Source organism: Mercurialis annua, linkage group LG7 (genome assembly GCF_937616625.2).
Source record: "Mercurialis annua linkage group LG7, ddMerAnnu1.2, whole genome shotgun sequence".
Taxonomy (NCBI): domain Eukaryota; kingdom Viridiplantae; phylum Streptophyta; class Magnoliopsida; order Malpighiales; family Euphorbiaceae; genus Mercurialis; species Mercurialis annua.
Genome location: NC_065576.1, coordinates 36,760,480 through 36,777,722, shown reverse-complemented (window position 1 = coordinate 36,777,722; position 17,243 = coordinate 36,760,480). Strand labels below are relative to the sequence as shown.

At 34.0% G+C, this 17,243-nt stretch overlaps 4 protein-coding genes across 5 annotated transcripts; 3 read left to right on the top strand and 1 right to left on the bottom strand.

Moving 5' to 3' along the window:
- Positions 1 to 1,601: 1,601 nt before the first annotated feature.
- On the top strand, positions 1,602 to 4,564 carry LOC126657530 (uncharacterized). Its single transcript, XM_050352235.1, has 5 exons — positions 1,602 to 1,939; positions 2,111 to 3,280; positions 3,557 to 3,706; positions 3,785 to 3,965; positions 4,166 to 4,564. The coding sequence occupies exons 1-5, from the start codon at positions 1,670 to 1,672 to the stop codon at positions 4,402 to 4,404; spliced, it is 2,010 nt and encodes a 669-aa protein (XP_050208192.1). The 5' UTR covers positions 1,602 to 1,669; the 3' UTR covers positions 4,405 to 4,564.
- A 559-nt stretch (positions 4,565 to 5,123) lies between these two features.
- On the bottom strand, positions 5,124 to 7,074 carry LOC126656194 (uncharacterized). Its single transcript, XM_050350701.2, has 4 exons — positions 6,640 to 7,074; positions 6,219 to 6,356; positions 5,714 to 5,827; positions 5,124 to 5,466 (listed from the first exon to the last, which is right to left on the bottom strand). The coding sequence occupies exons 1-4, from the start codon at positions 6,944 to 6,946 to the stop codon at positions 5,333 to 5,335; spliced, it is 693 nt and encodes a 230-aa protein (XP_050206658.1). The 5' UTR covers positions 6,947 to 7,074; the 3' UTR covers positions 5,124 to 5,332.
- Positions 7,075 to 11,287: 4,213 nt separating this feature from the next.
- LOC126657119 (uncharacterized) lies at positions 11,288 to 12,579 on the top strand. Its single transcript, XM_050351753.1, has 4 exons — positions 11,288 to 11,637; positions 11,753 to 11,850; positions 11,897 to 12,137; positions 12,456 to 12,579. Exons 1-4 carry the CDS (start codon positions 11,288 to 11,290, stop codon positions 12,577 to 12,579), a joined length of 813 nt encoding a protein of 270 aa, XP_050207710.1.
- LOC126654936 (uncharacterized) lies at positions 12,474 to 16,657 on the top strand. Of its 2 annotated transcripts, none has more exons than XM_050348937.2 (11): positions 12,474 to 12,885; positions 12,988 to 13,086; positions 13,552 to 13,628; positions 13,702 to 13,781; positions 13,936 to 13,996; positions 14,549 to 14,616; positions 14,709 to 14,790; positions 15,313 to 15,402; positions 15,495 to 15,572; positions 15,689 to 15,808; positions 16,362 to 16,657. In XM_050348937.2, the coding sequence occupies exons 1-11, from the start codon at positions 12,756 to 12,758 to the stop codon at positions 16,545 to 16,547; spliced, it is 1,071 nt and encodes a 356-aa protein (XP_050204894.1). In that variant the 5' UTR covers positions 12,474 to 12,755; the 3' UTR covers positions 16,548 to 16,657. The 2 variants fall into 2 exon arrangements, with proteins under 2 accessions (XP_050204894.1, XP_050204896.1); XM_050348939.2 differs by having other exon boundaries at positions 12,520 to 12,885; positions 15,501 to 15,572.
- The last annotated feature ends 586 nt before the right edge of the window (positions 16,658 to 17,243 follow it).

Below are 17,243 nucleotides of genomic sequence, written 5' to 3'. Positions count from 1 at the left end.
ACAGTCTACAAAACTCATAGATTTATATTTGCCATGCAAGCTACCTGAGCAATGCAAAGCCTTTTCTTTTTTTCCTCGGGAGAAATAAAGCTATGATAAGTGGCAGAATAATACTGCAAAACATACGGAACGGCTGCCCGCGATTTAAGGCGTTTATTGAAAATTTGTAGTCATTCAAATTTAATTTCTGCAAAGCAGTCTCTATATATAGGGATGTAGATGACAGCTGTAGTTCCAATTCATTTTTCGCAAAATGAAGCGCATTTTCTAAAAATGGCCTATTACAATTGCATGCTCACAATATTCAAGACATTATTATTTGCCATATAAATAATTTTTCATTCACGTGCATGTGTTGTGAACCAAATTTGTAAAGTTAGATAGGTAATGGGTTCTACCTTATAGCCACTCCACCCATGTTAATTTTGGCATTCAAAATAAAAAGGTCCCATCCAAGACGTACTCCTACAAGTAAAGAGTGTTCGAATAGATATTATTTGTGCTCGAAAGGTAAGCAAAGTGGGAATGCCCAGCCTTAAGATAATCCCTTATACTTGTGAGTTATTTTCCATTATATTAGTGAGTGTATTTGTGATGATACGACATGAAAGTTGAATTTTTTCTTATCACAGTCAATAACCATTTCAACCAACACATTATGTTAGGCACACTGCAATTCAATTCCAATTTAATTCATGGCTTGCGAGAAACTATACAATGTAGAAGGTTTTATACTTCAACTTTAGAATATAGTACATAAATTTATCTAAAGAGGCTTTAAATATAGGGACGATGACAAAAATACCTAAAATATTAAAAATATTTACAAAAGTACCTGTAAACTTTTTTTATTTACAAAAATACGACTGATTTAAAAATAATTACAAAAGTACCAAAAAATGAAAATTAATTACAAAAGTACGATTTGTATAATATCGGTATAATTATGGTATAATTTTGGAATATTAAAACTATAAATCAGATAATTTAAAAATAATATTTGGTTTATTATTGGTATAATTTCAGTATATTTTTGGTATATTGATTATAAATTTTTATATATATTTTCTAGTTGATAACATGTACTATATTTTTTTATATGTATTTTTCACTATGTCGTTAATGAACTAGAGAATTTGTATATTGTTGGTATAATTTTAGTATATTGTTAGGTTAATATTTAGTATGCGATGTGGTGTAATGTTGATGTAATAATAAAATTTCAGTATATTTTGATGTGTACACTCTTGGTATACTGTTGGTATAATTTTGGTATATTATTAATTTAATTTTTAGTATACGATTTGATGTAATTTTGGTAAATTTTTATTTAATATTAATAAAATCTCAGTATGTATAATGTTGATATAATGTTAGTTTATTAGTATACTGACATTATATCCACAGTATACACCGTATGTTTGATATTATTTTTTATTTTTTATACTTTTGTAAATATTATTAATATTTTTATAAATAAAAAAAGTCAACATGTAATTTTATAATTATTTTTTTTTTTTGATAAATGATGTAATTTCCTCTTAAATATTTGGGCTAGCTTCATCAAAGATCCAAAAGAAAGCCTAAATCTGTAACAGCCCACGAAACGCAGAGCTCCACAGAGAAACTGCAATTTTCAAAGAGCAGAGCAACACCAAAGCAAATAAAAATGGCGTTTCTTTTTCTTCCCCGACAAATAATAAAACAATGGAGCATCTCATTACTCCTTCTAATTCTTGTTTTCAACGTCATCCCTGCTCCAACCGTTCTTGGATCGGCCGGTATAAACCAACAAGAAGAAGAATTTCACGAGGAACTTTTATTAAGACCGCTACCTGATCGGAAAGTCTTAGCTCATTTTCACTTCCAAACCACCGCTCCTCCTTCTTCTTCCAATGGCCGCCACCACCATCTCTTCCCCAAAGCCATTGCCCAGCTGGTAACTAACTAACCACTAACTAACTAACTTTTACTTCTTTATTTGTAATAAATGGTATAAGCGCTCTGCAGCATTCTGTTAAGATCGTGGGTCCAATTCCTCAAAAGTTTATGATTTTTGTTATGTTAATGAGGAAAAAATTTATGGGTTTATATTTATTTTGTGTAACAGGTTCAGAAATTTCGTATCAAAGAAATGGAATTGTCATTCACACAAGGTCGTTGGAACTATGAAATCTGGGGCGGATTTGATCCGATTTCGAGCAATAATGCTAAGCCTCCAGGAGTTGAATTATGGGCTGTTTTTGATGTCCCTCAACACCAGGTTGATGCTAATTGGAAGAATTTAACCCACGCTCTTTCGGGTCTTTTTTGCGCTTCCATTAACTTTCTCGAGTCGTCTACATCTTATGCAGCTCCTGAGTGGAGCTTCCGCCCTGCCACTGGCGGTATGCGGTATGGTATGTTGCCTCGTGAAGCTGTTTGCACCGAGAATTTAACGCCTTGGTTGAAGCTTCTTCCTTGTCGAGATAAAGCTGGACTCTCTGTGTTAATGCATAGACCGTCGTTGTATCGAGGTTTTTATCATTCTCAGAGGTTGCATTTGGTCTCTAACAAGGATTCAGGTATTATTCTAGAACAAACACTCACTGTTGTTCTTCAGCCTGATAGTTATTCTAGTAAAAATAATGTTCAACCTAGCTGGTCTTTGAGTTCAATACTCGGAAGAGAACTCCGTGGACTTTGTGAGCTTGCAAAATCTAGCAATGTATACCTTCAGTTTGAGAGTGGCCTAGTTGATGCACTAAAGAAAATTGAAAATCATGGCTTTGAATTGTCGGTTATTCCAGACAGTGTGTTTGAAGAAGAACATAGCAGAAACAGAAAGGCCCCCTCTGTTTTCTATCAGTTTTCAGCTGATAAATATAGAAATAATCAACATTTTGATCTAGGCCTCACATGGAAATTTCCCGTGAGCTGGTCATGTGAACCGGCACCATTACATGCTAGTAGGTTCTTGATGGGCAGTGGGAATGAAAGGGGGGCTATTGCTATCTTGTTGACATCTACTAACTTAAGTGATACCTCTGTGGGTGCTTGTAGTGCTCTTGATGGATATAAGTTGCGAGTCGATGTTTTCCAAATTGTGCCTTGGTATATAAAGGTATACTATCATACTCTTCAGTTGTTTGTGAATGACCAACCAAAGGCAGTTGGGGATTTTATAGAGAAGATTCATGTTTTGCCATCAAAAGACAAGATATCTCCCGGAGTCATGGAGATGGTTTTGCAATTTCCTTGTGATGTGAAATCAGCTGCTTTGACATTAGAGTTTGATAAGGTATGCTCGCCACGTTAATGATTTTCTTTAACTTTCTAATCCACAATTTAGGTATTATACAATGTAGGCATAATGTAATAAAAGTTATCTATCCTGAAACCATGAAATCCGAAGTCCCGAGAAACAAGTAACCAAATTGGAAGAGTTTACAGCTATCGCCTTTCAGTTAATACTTGAACTGTTATTACTGATGGGAAACTACTGCATAATGCATCTCATTTACTGAATTCAATCAGCTTTCAGTTTCTCATCTGCTTCTTGACTATATTTCTGTAGGGCTTTCTACACATCGATGAGTATCCTCCAGATGCTAATCAAGGATTTGATATTCCCTCAGCTGCAATAAGCTTTCCCAATTTTTATACCAGCATGCTTTTCCCTACCAATGGCTCTGCAGGCAAGTCACCTATGTTCTCCAAGTATCAGGTAAGTAATTTTAGATGTTCTGTTCCAGCTGTATTCATTTTTCGAATCATATTGGTTGATTAAAAATTTTGCGTGCAGGAAAAGAATCCTGTTCTCTCTTACACAGAAGTTTTACTTGTACCATTGACAACTCCTGATTTTAGCATGCCTTACAATGTCATCACAATCACATGCACGGTATTTGCATTGTACTTTGGATCTTTGTTAAATGTTCTTCGGAAGCGTGTTGCCGAGGAGGAAAGGCTTCTTAAAATTAAAGGTAAAGTCCGTCTCATGGGCTAATTTGAGCTTTATAAACATGTTAACACTATCTTGTAAGTTCTGATTAATCAGTAATCAAAACTATGTCAATTATTCTGTTGATAATATCATTTATTTGTGTTCAAAGAATCATCTTTCAAAATCTAGAAAGTATAAGTCTCATGTCCTGATATCTACTTTTTGCTGTTCTGCTAGCAGCTGCCAAAAAAACCAATCGGCTCCGGGACCTACTTTCTAAATTGTCTGCTAAGCTAAGAAGAAAACCAGAGGAAACTCCTGATTCCCAGCAGGAGGAGACTTCAGAGTCGCAATCAAAGCGAGAAACTGAGAAATCGCCATCGAATTCATCATCGTCATCTTTGATTGATACTAAATTATTGTTAAAAATCTTGTTAGTGGCCATTTTTGCTGTTGTCTGGCAAAACTATCTTAGATAACGTAATTAATTCCTTGATTTAAAATTTGAGTGTACTATAAACAAGAAAAGAGAGCTTACTTTTGAGGAAGGGATCATTTCTGAAGTGTCTTTTGTAGTCCAATTCTGTACAATTTTGATCTTAGCCGACCTTCCAAGTTACATATATTGTCTTTGAGCAAGTAATTTCCATTTCCATAGTGCATTGTTTACCCAAAGGATTAGGTAAAGCTGTCATGAACTCATGGTTGGCCATGATCATAACCTCTGGTAAAGATAGGCCTATTCGAAAGAAAAGGATTTCCCAGACTTGAGAGCAAACTGCGCAAACTGAATCGAACCAAGAATTGATGAATTCAGTCTGATTTTAAGTTATAAAAAGATTTAATTTTTTGTATTTTAAAAATTCAAACCAACAGCCAAACGAGTGAGACTACCGGTTTTCGATTCAACCGGCTCGATCGATTGAGTAAATTCTATATAAAAAATTGTTGGATGGGGTTCATGATTTAATCAGCTCAACCATTGGTCAACCAGGTCAATGTTCAAATATCTGTTTAACTAGGCCAACCATCTGTTCAACCAGGCGGTTCAATCTCCAATCCGATCCAGTTCAACTAGATTTCCGTTCTGGCCGGTTCTCCATTCAACCGGCCTGGTCCAATTTTTTAATCACAAATTGAATATACACACCTAACCGTGATTTCAAATAACTGGAAAAAATGTCATTAGCCTCCTATCTGTGCTTCAATTAATCTCTCTGCTTATCTGAGTTGCAAAATATCTCAACAATATACAACCAATTGCAGCATGACTCCTTTTAACTATACAAGCCCTATCTATCTCCCTACCTTTCTCGTTTCTTTCCTTCACAGAATTTAGATATGATGATCTTTAACAAGTAATAATCCTCTTTTTACATAATAGTTGCAACAAAATTGTAATAAGTTTCATCGGATTCTTTTGCAAGGAGCAGCCAAAATTGCTTCATCTTCTCTCATCCGTTTCACGCCACCGGAATAGCTACACTTCAGTTTGCTGCTTGAAGTAAGTCTATGACAGTCATTGCTTTTATCTCCAAGTTCTGCAACAAAATGCCAAAACCAAATTAAGCACATGCCATTTACTCACACCAGCTAGCACATTAAGAAGATCTATATTACACGACAATGGAAATGCCGAAATAGGAAACATTAAAACCGAAAAACAGCAAAATAATTATGGGAACTAAACGCTAAAATGTTAGGACTCGACAAGTATTCATGTAACATAAGAGATAGATCAACACAAAGTTGTGGGATAAAAGGGGATGTAGAATATAGGTGTATTACCTGGATTGGGTCCATTTGTCTTTAACTTCTTGAGTAAATTGACAACTTCCAGCAGTTGCTTCCTCTTGAAGCCAAGACCTGCACTTTTGGAAACTTGGTGGTCAGCTCCAGATCCTGAAGAACCACAGATATAATGTTAGCTCTTTTATGTGCAACCATGCGTTCCTATCTCAGATTGCCATACTATGTCGTATGGAAATAGAAATACCAGAATGTAAAAATGCTAAAGCGGAAAAAGCTGAACCAAAATATTGCAAAACAACATTATTTTCTATAAGAGGTTATAAATATAAAGTTTCGAAGCTTCATAGGCATTTCCGGAAACGGAAACCAAATGCTGTAACTTTTACTCACCAAGATTCTGTGCAACATAGTCGTCACACTTCTAATTATGATAAATAGTTTGAAATCTTTGGATAGGCACAAGCACATTTATAAATAACAAGGTACAAATACCAAAAACTTGGAAAATTTAAGAATTATCACCACACGTTTAGACTACTACCTGAATGCTTTTCCTTTAGCTTCTTATTCATGAACAAATTGATCTCTTCAGGTTCTGAAATACTCCTGATACTAACTTCATCTGGTTCAGCTCTGTAGTTATATCTACTAATACCAGCATCTTGAGAGTTGCATGCTCCTGAAAAACAAACCATTAATACTCATGAAATACTGTACTTCATAAACGATGGCTTATAGAAATATTAATACACATAAAAAATTTACCAACGAGCTGTAGCTCAAACAATATAAGCGCACATCCCGCAATTTGACTCTCTTATTTAAAAGAAAGAATCAAAGTAAATAACAAGATTCCTCCACAGGCAAAGGTTTAGAATTTTTACTCAAAATAACCAAAAATTCAATTTCCCATCAACCAAACAGAAAAAAGAAAAGAAAAACTCAAAACCCAAAGAACATACGCTTAGACCCAGCTTTACAAAACTTGCCATCAACAATAAGAGCATCCATGTCATCCTGACCAGTAGGCAGGCGTTTAGAAGAAAAGAAGTTGAGAAGCGATTTCCAAGTAACGGAAGAAGAAACAAGATCAACTCCTCTGCTAATAAAGTGACCGTTAAGCTTCAAGGTTGATGGGTCTAACCCAAAAGCTCTTGCTATTGAACCCAAGTCCAGCTTCTGCTCGTCTAATGCAGTGAACGATACTATTTTGGATAGCGACGGACACTGTAACTTCACTTTTCTCGGCTTGTTTTGATAGCCTGACATTAATTTTGGTGGCTGATTAGTTAATTGATCGATCAAATTCCTCCGCCGGGTAGAAGTTTGTAGTGTGCGATAACTATAACAGAGAAGAAAAGAGAGACATTGTAGAAGGGTCTAACGGCTTCTTCTCGAAGTGTCTGAAAGGCTTTATAGGCAACGGTGTAAACGGTAGCTTGGGCTATATCTCGCCACTCAATACCGGGCCCGATCAGGTATTTAAGAAAGGCATTTTTAGATAAATACCTATTAAACATCTATTTATTCTCAAAAATACCTTTTGACCAAAATTAGTTGAAATTTACAGTTTGACTAAATCTTTTTATAAAAATACTTTTTCCATTTGTAAAAATACGATTTTCATTTACTAATGGTTTACTAACGGTTTGCTAAACATCTGGCTATTATAAGTTCACTAACAGTTTACTAATGGTTTACTATCCGTTTACTTAAAAATCAAATTATTATTTTTCATTTTTAAATTATAAAATATTAAATGAATGATTACTTAATTTACTAAAATTATTGGTGTACCATTAGTAAACCATTGGTTAACCAAAAACAAAATTATTATAGATACACAAGTGAAAAGAAAAATTACATAAAAAATCACAAGCATTATAAAATAATAATTATAAATTTACCAACAGTTAACTCAAGGTTTACTAATGGTCCACTATCGGTTTACTTAAAAATCAAATTATTATTTTTTATTATAAAATGTTAAAATGTTAAAATGAAGTGTTACTTAATTTACTATCAATTTATCAATAATATTATAAAAAATATACTAAATTAGTTTCAATTTTATTACTTTTATTTTACAATAAAAATAAATTTATTATTAATTTACTAACGGTTTTCTAAACAAATAGCTTAGTTTACTAACGGTAAACTGTCTGTTTACCAGCCGTATTATAGAAAATGTAGATAAAAAAAGACAAATCGCATGCATTTAATTGAAAATAATAATTAATGCTACACAATTTATAAATTTAAAACAAAAAGTGTTATGAACAATTAATAGGCTTTATTTAAACTTGAAACAAACCAATACAAATCCTCAGAAACTCATCTACACAACCACATTTTCCATATATATCAAGTGGGCTGCTTTCAACAACCACAGTGCTAAAACCTGATGCATAAACCTTAGCACGCACTTTCTTTCCTTGCTTCAATCTACCTAAGTTATCACAAGCAGTCAACACCGGTCGAAATGTAAAACTATCCCGAACTAATCTTAATTTTCTTGTCATCAAATGAGAAAAAAACCATACATATCATTTCTAGTGAATGCAAAAATAACAGAAATCCAACAAATAACATTTGGTTCAAGCAACTCATCAAACATGTTGCGTGCATCAGCTACTCCATAATTTTTCCCATACACATCAATCATAACACTACCGATAACATGATTAAAGTCGAACCCACAAAATATAACAACAAAATGAAAAAAACACGACCAAAGGAGTTGTTAAGCTTTGATCCTAATGACAATGAAGTTTGTCTGCAGATCTTGGAAGAACGGTGGTAATCGTGACCATTTGTTAGAACAGTAATTGTCGTATCATCGTCAGGTGCGACAGAGCAAATTTGAACAGCTAGTTAGATTCACAAAGATTGGGATTAAATGCAAGCGTGGATAATTGGAATGATATTTTACAGTAAAAAAATAAAATAAAAAGATAAAAAATGAAAGGAAATCAGTTCATATTGTAATCTTGAAAGGAGGACAGCCGCATCGTAATTGTGAGAATAATTTGGATTTTGGCCGTGCCTGGTCTAATTACCTCTTTAAGAAACAAATTACATAAAATACCACTTTATTTTAGCAAAATAACTTTACATATTCTTAACTTTTAAAATTTTGACATATAATCTGATACATTAATGGCAAAACCTATGGGGAAGCCCCTCTACTTTATCGGATTTGTTCGAGAGGTCCCTGTCCTAAAGTTTGTCATGTCTGGATCCCTATACTTGTCAATAGTTCAATTTTTACGCCCTTACTTGGACGAAATTTGGCAAGTGTATCTCACTTGCCGTTAACTAATAAAATTGCCGTTAATTCCAAAGAAATTGGAGGAGTTATTTTATATAAAATTACTATCTAATAAAAAACAGTAAAACAAAATAATTTTAATGGCAAAATAATAATTTTGCCATCTTCCTCATTTTTAACAATTGATGTTTGTTCTTTCTGTGTATTCTTCATCACCAACAAACCCAGATTTTTAATACCTGCAAATGATTGAATCTTGACTTGCCATGACCAATCTATCTGGATAAATTGAACATCTCACTCCCCTATTTGCGCCACCAAAAATCATACAAAAAATAATATTATAAATTATAAAGAACATAAATTTCAATTTTCGTAGTAGATACTAGACAGAAGAACAAAACATAAAATTAGAAAGATAATGAAATTGAAACAAACTTTGATAAAGCCAAGTTCTTAATAATGATCCCACTTAAGCTAAACCAGCTAGATCATTAAAAAAGAACACTAATTTACTTGGTGGGTATTGGAGTTATGATATGGAAATTATCCCTTTAATATGGAATCTGAAAGAAAATATGAAAATTGAAGAACTGAGAATTTGGAATAAGAAAGAAAGCATTTTTGAGTTGAAAAGTTTGGGTTTACCCTTTCGGAACCCATTATTATAGCAAAAATGTTAAGAAAAGCTCAACCGACATCTTTAAACAGCAGATCAAACAGCGGAGGCGCTTCCCGGTGATGATGGTGGCGGAAGTAGTGAAGGAGATTGCAGTGAGAATTATGGGATTTCAGCAACAATCTCAATCCCAAAGTTACTCAGTAATTATTCCTACTAGACAGTTATTCAATTTTTTTTGTTTTTCAATTTGTTTTGTTGTTTGTCCTTTCTGGGTATTGCATAATTTTGTTATTTTCAACCTTTACCTTTTATTTTTCTCAGTGGATATGAGAGCAGCTGTGAGGGATAATTTTTTCCTGCAAAATATTTTATGTAGATTTTGCAGGTCTAGAGGTAGAAGATGATATGAAAAATATAGTTAAAAGTCCTTATACTTTACATGTATTTTATGTATTAATTATGAGCGTAAGAAGTTAAGAGATTATTTTATAAATTATTTATTTGTACTCTCTTTGACGGCAAGTGAGATACACTTGTCAAATTTCATCCAAGTAAGGGTGTAAAAATTGAATTATTGACAAGTACAGGGATCCGGACGTGGCAAACTTTGAAACAGGGAACTCTCGAATAAAACCGATAAAGTAGAGGGGCTTTCGTATGGGTTTTGCCTACATTAATTTTAGAGAAAATTAGACTCTACACCACCAAACAGCTATTTATTTTCAGTAATACAAACACGCTTATCTCCTTGCCAAAATACATCAGTCTTCTTCTTCTCCTCTTCTTTACGGTTTTTCTACATATTTTTGTGCTCAAAATATAGAAACATACAGAATCCTCATCACCGGCGATAACGAAGGTATTCTGTATCGTAAGGCTGCCGCTAAAGCGACGATGGATTGCGGATTTATGGGTTTGCTGGCGATCGATGGCGGCGGCGATGGGTTGTTGTTTGATGGATCTGAAGGCTGCAGCGATGGATTCTCGATTGATGGGTTTGACGGAGACAACGATGGGTTGTTGATTGTTCGACCGACAATGGGCTGTTGATTGTTCGGCCGGCAATGGGTTTTTTATTGTTGGATTTTCTGGCGGAGGTGCTAACAATGGTGGAATTTCTAGCAAGAGCAGCAACAACCACAATAATACGGCTCGATCTGACTGAGATTATGATTAAGGCTAGCTGGAACAGATTTGTGAATTGAAAATTTAAGTTGTACCAAAACTTATTCTATGTTTCAATTTGAAATCTCAAACCTTATTTATATTAAAAAGGTACAAAACATTTTTCCTATATTATCATCAAATTTTGCTACCAAAATACTGGACAAAATGACTTTATGTTTATCATATATTTAAATTTTATGTTCTTTTCTGTTTATAAATTTTAGGAGTCTGATATTCAAAAACAAAAAAATGAACCATTAATCCTTATATATTCTTAATTTCGTAAAGTTCAATGGTTGAAACCGCTTTAAGAATTTGATGTTCGATTCGATCGTTTCATCGATTACCTCCATCGATTGATGATTTCTTATTTCCCATTGCAAGATTGATAAGTAACTATGTTTAATTGTAAGTTTTCGTGAAGAATTTGAGTTGAGAAGGTGAAGTGTAGGGTTTGATTTCTTAACCTAATATATGCTTTGTTTTCTCGTAAAGAAGAAGAAGAAAATGAAGAAATAACCTTGTGGGCTTCTTGGGTTTAGACAATAAGATGAAAAGACTCAACTTTCGGGGGATTGAAAGGCCTTTTGATAGCTCTTGGGTTTGGAGGCAAATTATTAAGATCAAGAATTTAGTCAAACACCACATTGAGTATGTGCTAGGGGATGGTAAATCCTTCTCCTTCTGGTATGATCATTTGATACAGGAAAAGTCCTTGATTGATCAATATCCTGAAATTAATATTCAAGATACTGATGTCCCAAAAAATGCAAAAGTAGCAGATTTGTGGAGAGACAACAACTGGTCCCTCCCAGATCCTATAGATGATATAACTGAGAGAGCCTGGGCATTCTTAAATAACAACTGTAAAGTTTTCCCTGTAAACACTGATATAGTTAAGTGGAAGGGCATGAGGAGATGTATTTTTTGTGAATAGTGTCTGGAGGAACTTGGCTACTGAGAATACTAGTGTTTCTTGGCATAGAGTGATTTGGTTTTCTGGTATGATTCCCAGACATTCTTTCTTAACCTGGCTTGTGATCATGGGAAGAATCAATACTAAGGATAAGCTTTTGAGATGGGGAGTGATTCAGTCTAATACTTGCTCTCTGTGTAATGAGCAAACTGAGAATATTGGTCACCTGTTTTATGAGTGCAGATTCTCAGCATAATATCTTGAGGGTCTCTAATGACATAAGACCAGTTAATTGTTTGAGAAGAGATGTTAGATTCTTGACTAGAAGAGCAAATGGGAGATCTGGTAAAGTCAAGGCTAGAAGACTTTGGTTTAATGCCTATATTTACGATATCTGGTTTGCTAGAAATGATATGATCTTCAACCAGAATAGGCATAACATCATGCAGGTTTGCAACACGATCATCAGTAATGTTAGAAATAGGTATTTAATGACTTTATGCCTATATTTAATGCCTATATTTATTAGTAAAAAGTTAAAAAATGTTAATAAGACGGTTAGTAAATTAATTTATCCTTTAGTAAACTGTTAGCAAACTGTTAGTGAAAAATAAACTTTTAGTAAACTGTTAGAAACTAAAATCATATTATTACAAATAAGAAAAGTATTTTTATAAAAAAAATTGGTCAAACTGTAAATTTCAACTAGTTTTGGTCGAAAAGTATTTTTGAGAATAAGTATGTGTTAGATATGTATTTATCTAAAAATCCCTTAATTTTGATTATATCTAAAATTTAACAGCTGCTCCTCCATTTCTGAGGAGCTGCTGCTCCTCGTCGGAGGAGCAGATCTGTTGACAGGACTCGTCCCCTTTTCTTTGGGCAAGTTAAAGAAATTCCAAGCACTTGTTTTCATGAATTGCTAGATTCTATTAGATTTCGGGAATGGCCCAGACTAAAAGAAAAAGCAAAACAGCATGCAAATCCTGAAATCTATTTCTTATTTAAGAAAGGAAATGGCAAAAGAATTGATGCAAGTTCTTACCGTAGGGGACAAGAAACCAAAACACAAACAAAAAGCAAATACAAAAAGCTTTGTTTCATGCAATGGCGTACATTTCAGGGCTTCTCTTCTTTTACTTCAGAATCCCATTTCTTTTATACCTTCCTTCTCTATGATCTCTCTCAGTTCTCCATTTCCATAATGCAGTCCCATAATCAACAACAACAGGGTATCACTTTCTTATATTGCATTTTATCGTACACCTTATGTGCAATAGTTTTAGTTTATGAATTTACATTTTTGCTAGTTTGTTTGCTCTTCTAATTTGCAGAAATGGATGATGTCTTGGAAGTTAACAGACATTTGCTTGGAGAGCTTGAAGACATGGGATTCCCTCTTGCCCGAGCTGCTAAGGCTATTCATCATTCAGGTCTCAACTTTCTACACTATATTTCTAATTACTTTATTTTTAAATGGTTATTGTCATTAAAAAAATCCCCATGTTTCGCGTTTTTTTTTTCAATTTAAGCATATTTTACCAAATTCTAACCTTTCTTTTTTTGCATTCCAACCTTTCATTTTCGGCATTTTACAGCCTAAATGTCTTATCTGTCATTCAAAACGGTCAAAACAATATCGTTTTCGGAAAAATAGCCTAAAATGACACTGAGACTGAGCTATAGGATGAGAAATTTGGAAAGGTTGGAATGTAGGGTGTCACGTTTGGTAAAATGTGCTTAAATCGAGAAAAACATGATTGGTGGATATTTTTTTATGACAATAATCCATTTTTAAATTAGTACAACTACTATTAATATTCTTCTTAAATAGGTAGTTACCTCCTGCTTTAGTATTGATTATGTTTATGAACATGTAGAATTTTTTGTTTTTTTAGGTAATACTAGCATAGAGGCTGCCATAAATTGGATCATTGATCATGAGAATGACCCAGATATTGATCATATGCCCTTGGTATGTTTTTATTGCATCTTCAGTTATGTTTCTTTGATGGGTAATTAATTGGTTTTACTTCAATTTTATACAGATAGCAGTCAACATTGAAATCGAATCTCCTCCAGCATCACAAGATACTGAGGAAATGCAGAATAAGTTGCAAGAATTAAGGTTATATCTTCATAGTTTGCTACTTATATTGGTAGTTCTGCATTGCTGCTTAAACTTCTTTTGATTTGTCTGGATCGATATTCGACATTTGTACTTAGTTAATCATCTCATGTTGCTCTTGTTAATAACCCCGTATATATGGCTCACTTTTTAGAGATCAAAATCACAAGAGGAAGGAGGAAGAAGAAAAGAAACTAGAAAGAGAAAGGGAGAAGGTATGTGTATCTCTTATATATTTGATGATTTATTCTCTTCTAAGCGAAACAGCAAAATACAAATATAAATTTAGGGATAATTTTTTTATTGAAATTGATTACCCTAGAGACAACACAAATTCTATGAATTATAAGTTAGTTGGTTAGTAACAGGAATGTGGTAGTCCAACATCTTTTATAGGTTGTATGAATTTTCACATATGCATGCAGGTGGATAAAATCAGGAATTCAAAACATAAAAAAATTTCTAAAATAACGAAACAAATTAATCTTTAATGTCCCGAAAAATGCTTTGAAAGAATTTGAGGCCAAAAATCAGCTGGTTACAGGTAATTCTACCCGCATGATTATTACTATTTCAAAGACGGAGCATGTTGAAAGTTTTAAATGAGTTGAAAACAGTTTATGTATGTATACTATAGAGAATGAGAAGTGTATACATAGTTTCTCTTTTAAACTTGTGGCAGAAGCAAAGTGGTACATTTAGCATCAAGTAATGTTCCTACAAATTTCTGCTTTATTAATCTACTTGATAAATTATTTTATATAAAGGAAAGGATTGGAGTGGGTAAGGAAGTCCTTGAGGCAAAGAGAATTGCTGAGGATAATGAAAGAAAACGGTATATTCCTAAATCTGCACTTCATGTGTTGTCCTATTTCCTTATCATATGAAACGAATCTTCATTTTTGAGTGCTTAATGTTTTTCTCCAGTAATTTATCGTTGAGGAAAGCAGAAAAAGAAGAACAGAAAAGGGCAAGGGAGAAAGTTCGTCACAAACTAGAAGCCGATAAGGTGTTTGCAATTTCTATCTTTAGTTAATCATTTCTGCCTTTGTACTGATAATAAAATTTGCCTATCAATCGTTGGAAAGCAACCAAAAACAGTAAGAGGAAATCAAAATTCTGTGGAATTTAACTGAACCAAACAAAGCTTAGCAACCCCTTTCGTCTGCATTTTGAAGACACCCAAATGTTGCACAAAAACTTGTTCCAGTACTATGTTTCGGTATTTCATTATCGTTTTCTGAAACACTTCTAAACTGCATAACTATTTATTTATAACCTATTCTTGTAAAAAGTATTATTTCGCCAATTTCTGTTTACTGTTTTCTTTTCCCCTGCATGTGAAGTATTTGTTTTTCTATCAGTTACGTAACCGAAGCATGGTAATACAGTTAACAAGTATCAGTAAATTATATAGAAGAATAATTTAATTAGAACACCGTTGCTGTTGGGTTTATCATGATTTTTATCAGTTTCAGAAATCGGTCTTTTGATACTAATGCATATTCTGTATGTTTCATTTTGGTAACAGGCAGAAAGAAGGCGAATGCTTGGATTGCCTGCACCCCCAGTTAGCCATATGCCTCTAAATGCTCAGAGACATGTTGTGCAGGAGAAAAAGGTTTAACATCATTCCTAGACTGTATTACAACTTACCTATCCTATTACAGACAAAAACCTGATAAATCTACCTTTTGCTCACTTTCATGTAAGTCGCAGAACACTTCTCTTTCTACTACGAAAGCTGAACAGTTAAGAGAATGTTTAAGGTCTGTTAGGCGCAATTACAAGGTAATGACTTCTCTTCTGTAACATAATATGCTGCTATTTGCAATGACATTTGCCTAACTTCCATTATGAATTAGGTACTAACATCTTCCTCTTGTTAACATATTTGGGGGGAAAAGGATGATGATGCTTCAGTCAAAAGGGCCTTCCGAACTCTTCTGACTTATGTGAGTAATGTTGCAAAGAATCCTTATTCAGAAAAATTCAGGAAGATCCGGATACAGAATCCATTATTCCAGGTAATTAGAAACTTTTTAAATTTTGCTGACCATAGGAGCTATTGTATGCTATGTTGCACAAAGACTTGTTTAATTCTATGTTACAGCATTTCGTATCTGTTGTTAGAAGCGTTTCAAATTTCAATACTCTGAAACTCTACATTTATAACTTAATCCTGCAAAATAATATGTTTCATCATAAACTAGTATGTTTTGGCAATTCCCATGCGACATAGAGTGTATGCATCGACATATCTTTTTCATCAAAATTTAGTTCGCTCATCTGATGGAAACGACACATTAGTAGCAACAAGTGAACACCGTAGCCAATGACAATAATATTTGAAGCAACAAAGAGATTTATATCCCTGTCATTAGATAAGTTAGCATATGTATCGCCTCTTGAGCAACCAAGTGAAATTACAATTCAATTTTCAAGAAATCACCTATAACGTCTTTCTGAGTTTTCGGCCCATGAATTGTTATAAACAGGACGTTAGAATTGTAGATTCAAAGGCTGTATTCTAAACCTGAATTTATTCTGAGCAAGAGGTTTACATTAATGTGAAAACAGGAGAGAGTTGGAAGAATAAAAGGAGGTATTGAGTTTCTTGAACTCTGTGGGTTTGAGAGAATTGAAGGGGGCAAGTTCTTGTTTCTTCCTGGGGACAAGATTGACATGGAAGTATTAAACTCAGCAGGATCTGAAATAAGATCTGCAATAACAAATCCCTTCTTTGGTCTTCTGAGTCATGGATAAACAGAATGTTGATGTTTTATTAGGACAAGCCAATGAGTGTTTGCGATATTAATAAATTCGACTATTATGTATCTATTTTATCATTAAATATCATATATGTTGAATATTAAGTGTGATGGAAATCCAAATAGGAACAATATGAGCCATAACTCAACAATCTCCACCTTGGCGAATACACCCAACAAGATTAATCCTGAAACCTTCTTCAGCAAATCACAAGGACACCAAATTGCATCACATAATAAACTCTCCACCTTGACTTAAAATTACTCCAAAGTCAAAGTTAACTTGGACCAACAATTGGTATCAAAGCCCGGTTCGGCTGGGTGGAACTTGGTGACTCCGGGTAGCCATCCCGAAAGGGTTGGAGTCTAGTTTCGAGGTAAGTTGAGCGATCTAATGTGGAAGGGTATCACACTTAAGGGGGAGATTGTTGAATATTAAGTGTGATGGAAATCCCACATTGGAAAGATATGAGTAGAATGTGGAATATATAAGTGGGATGGACTACCTAACCCATTACCTTAGGGTTTTGGGTTTAATGTGGTGTCCGGCCCACGGTTATATGCTTCACATTCTGGGGCTCATGAATGTATTCTCCCATACATTGCGCTCAACTTGGACCAACAATATAATATTGTCAACGTCTCATCGGTTTGTTGCACAAATAACTTGACACGACAGTGACATTGTATA

Coding starts and splice junctions, on each gene's coding strand:
- LOC126657530 (XM_050352235.1), top strand. CDS start 1,670: ATGGCGTTTCTTTTTCTTCCCCGACAAATAATAAAACAATGGAGCATC. Junction 1,940..2,110: donor CCAAAGCCATTGCCCAGCTG/GTAACTAACTAA, acceptor TTTGTGTAACAG/GTTCAGAAATTTCGTATCAA. Junction 3,966..4,165: donor AAGGCTTCTTAAAATTAAAG/GTAAAGTCCGTC, acceptor TTCTGCTAGCAG/CTGCCAAAAAAACCAATCGG.
- LOC126656194 (XM_050350701.2), bottom strand. CDS start 6,946: ATGTCAGGCTATCAAAACAAGCCGAGAAAAGTGAAGTTACAGTGTCCG. Junction 6,357..6,639: donor TTGTAAAGCTGGGTCTAAGC/GTATGTTCTTTG, acceptor TTTGTTTTTCAG/GAGCATGCAACTCTCAAGAT. Junction 5,467..5,713: donor GACAAATGGACCCAATCCAG/GTAATACACCTA, acceptor ATTTTGTTGCAG/AACTTGGAGATAAAAGCAAT.
- LOC126657119 (XM_050351753.1), top strand. CDS start 11,288: ATGAAAAGACTCAACTTTCGGGGGATTGAAAGGCCTTTTGATAGCTCT. Junction 11,638..11,752: donor GTAAACACTGATATAGTTAA/GTGGAAGGGCAT, acceptor TATGATTCCCAG/ACATTCTTTCTTAACCTGGC. Junction 12,138..12,455: donor ATCAGTAATGTTAGAAATAG/GTATTTAATGAC, acceptor AAAATTTAACAG/CTGCTCCTCCATTTCTGAGG.
- LOC126654936 (XM_050348937.2), top strand. CDS start 12,756: ATGCAATGGCGTACATTTCAGGGCTTCTCTTCTTTTACTTCAGAATCC. Junction 13,997..14,548: donor TAGAAAGAGAAAGGGAGAAG/GTATGTGTATCT, acceptor TTTTATATAAAG/GAAAGGATTGGAGTGGGTAA. Junction 14,617..14,708: donor GAGGATAATGAAAGAAAACG/GTATATTCCTAA, acceptor GTTTTTCTCCAG/TAATTTATCGTTGAGGAAAG.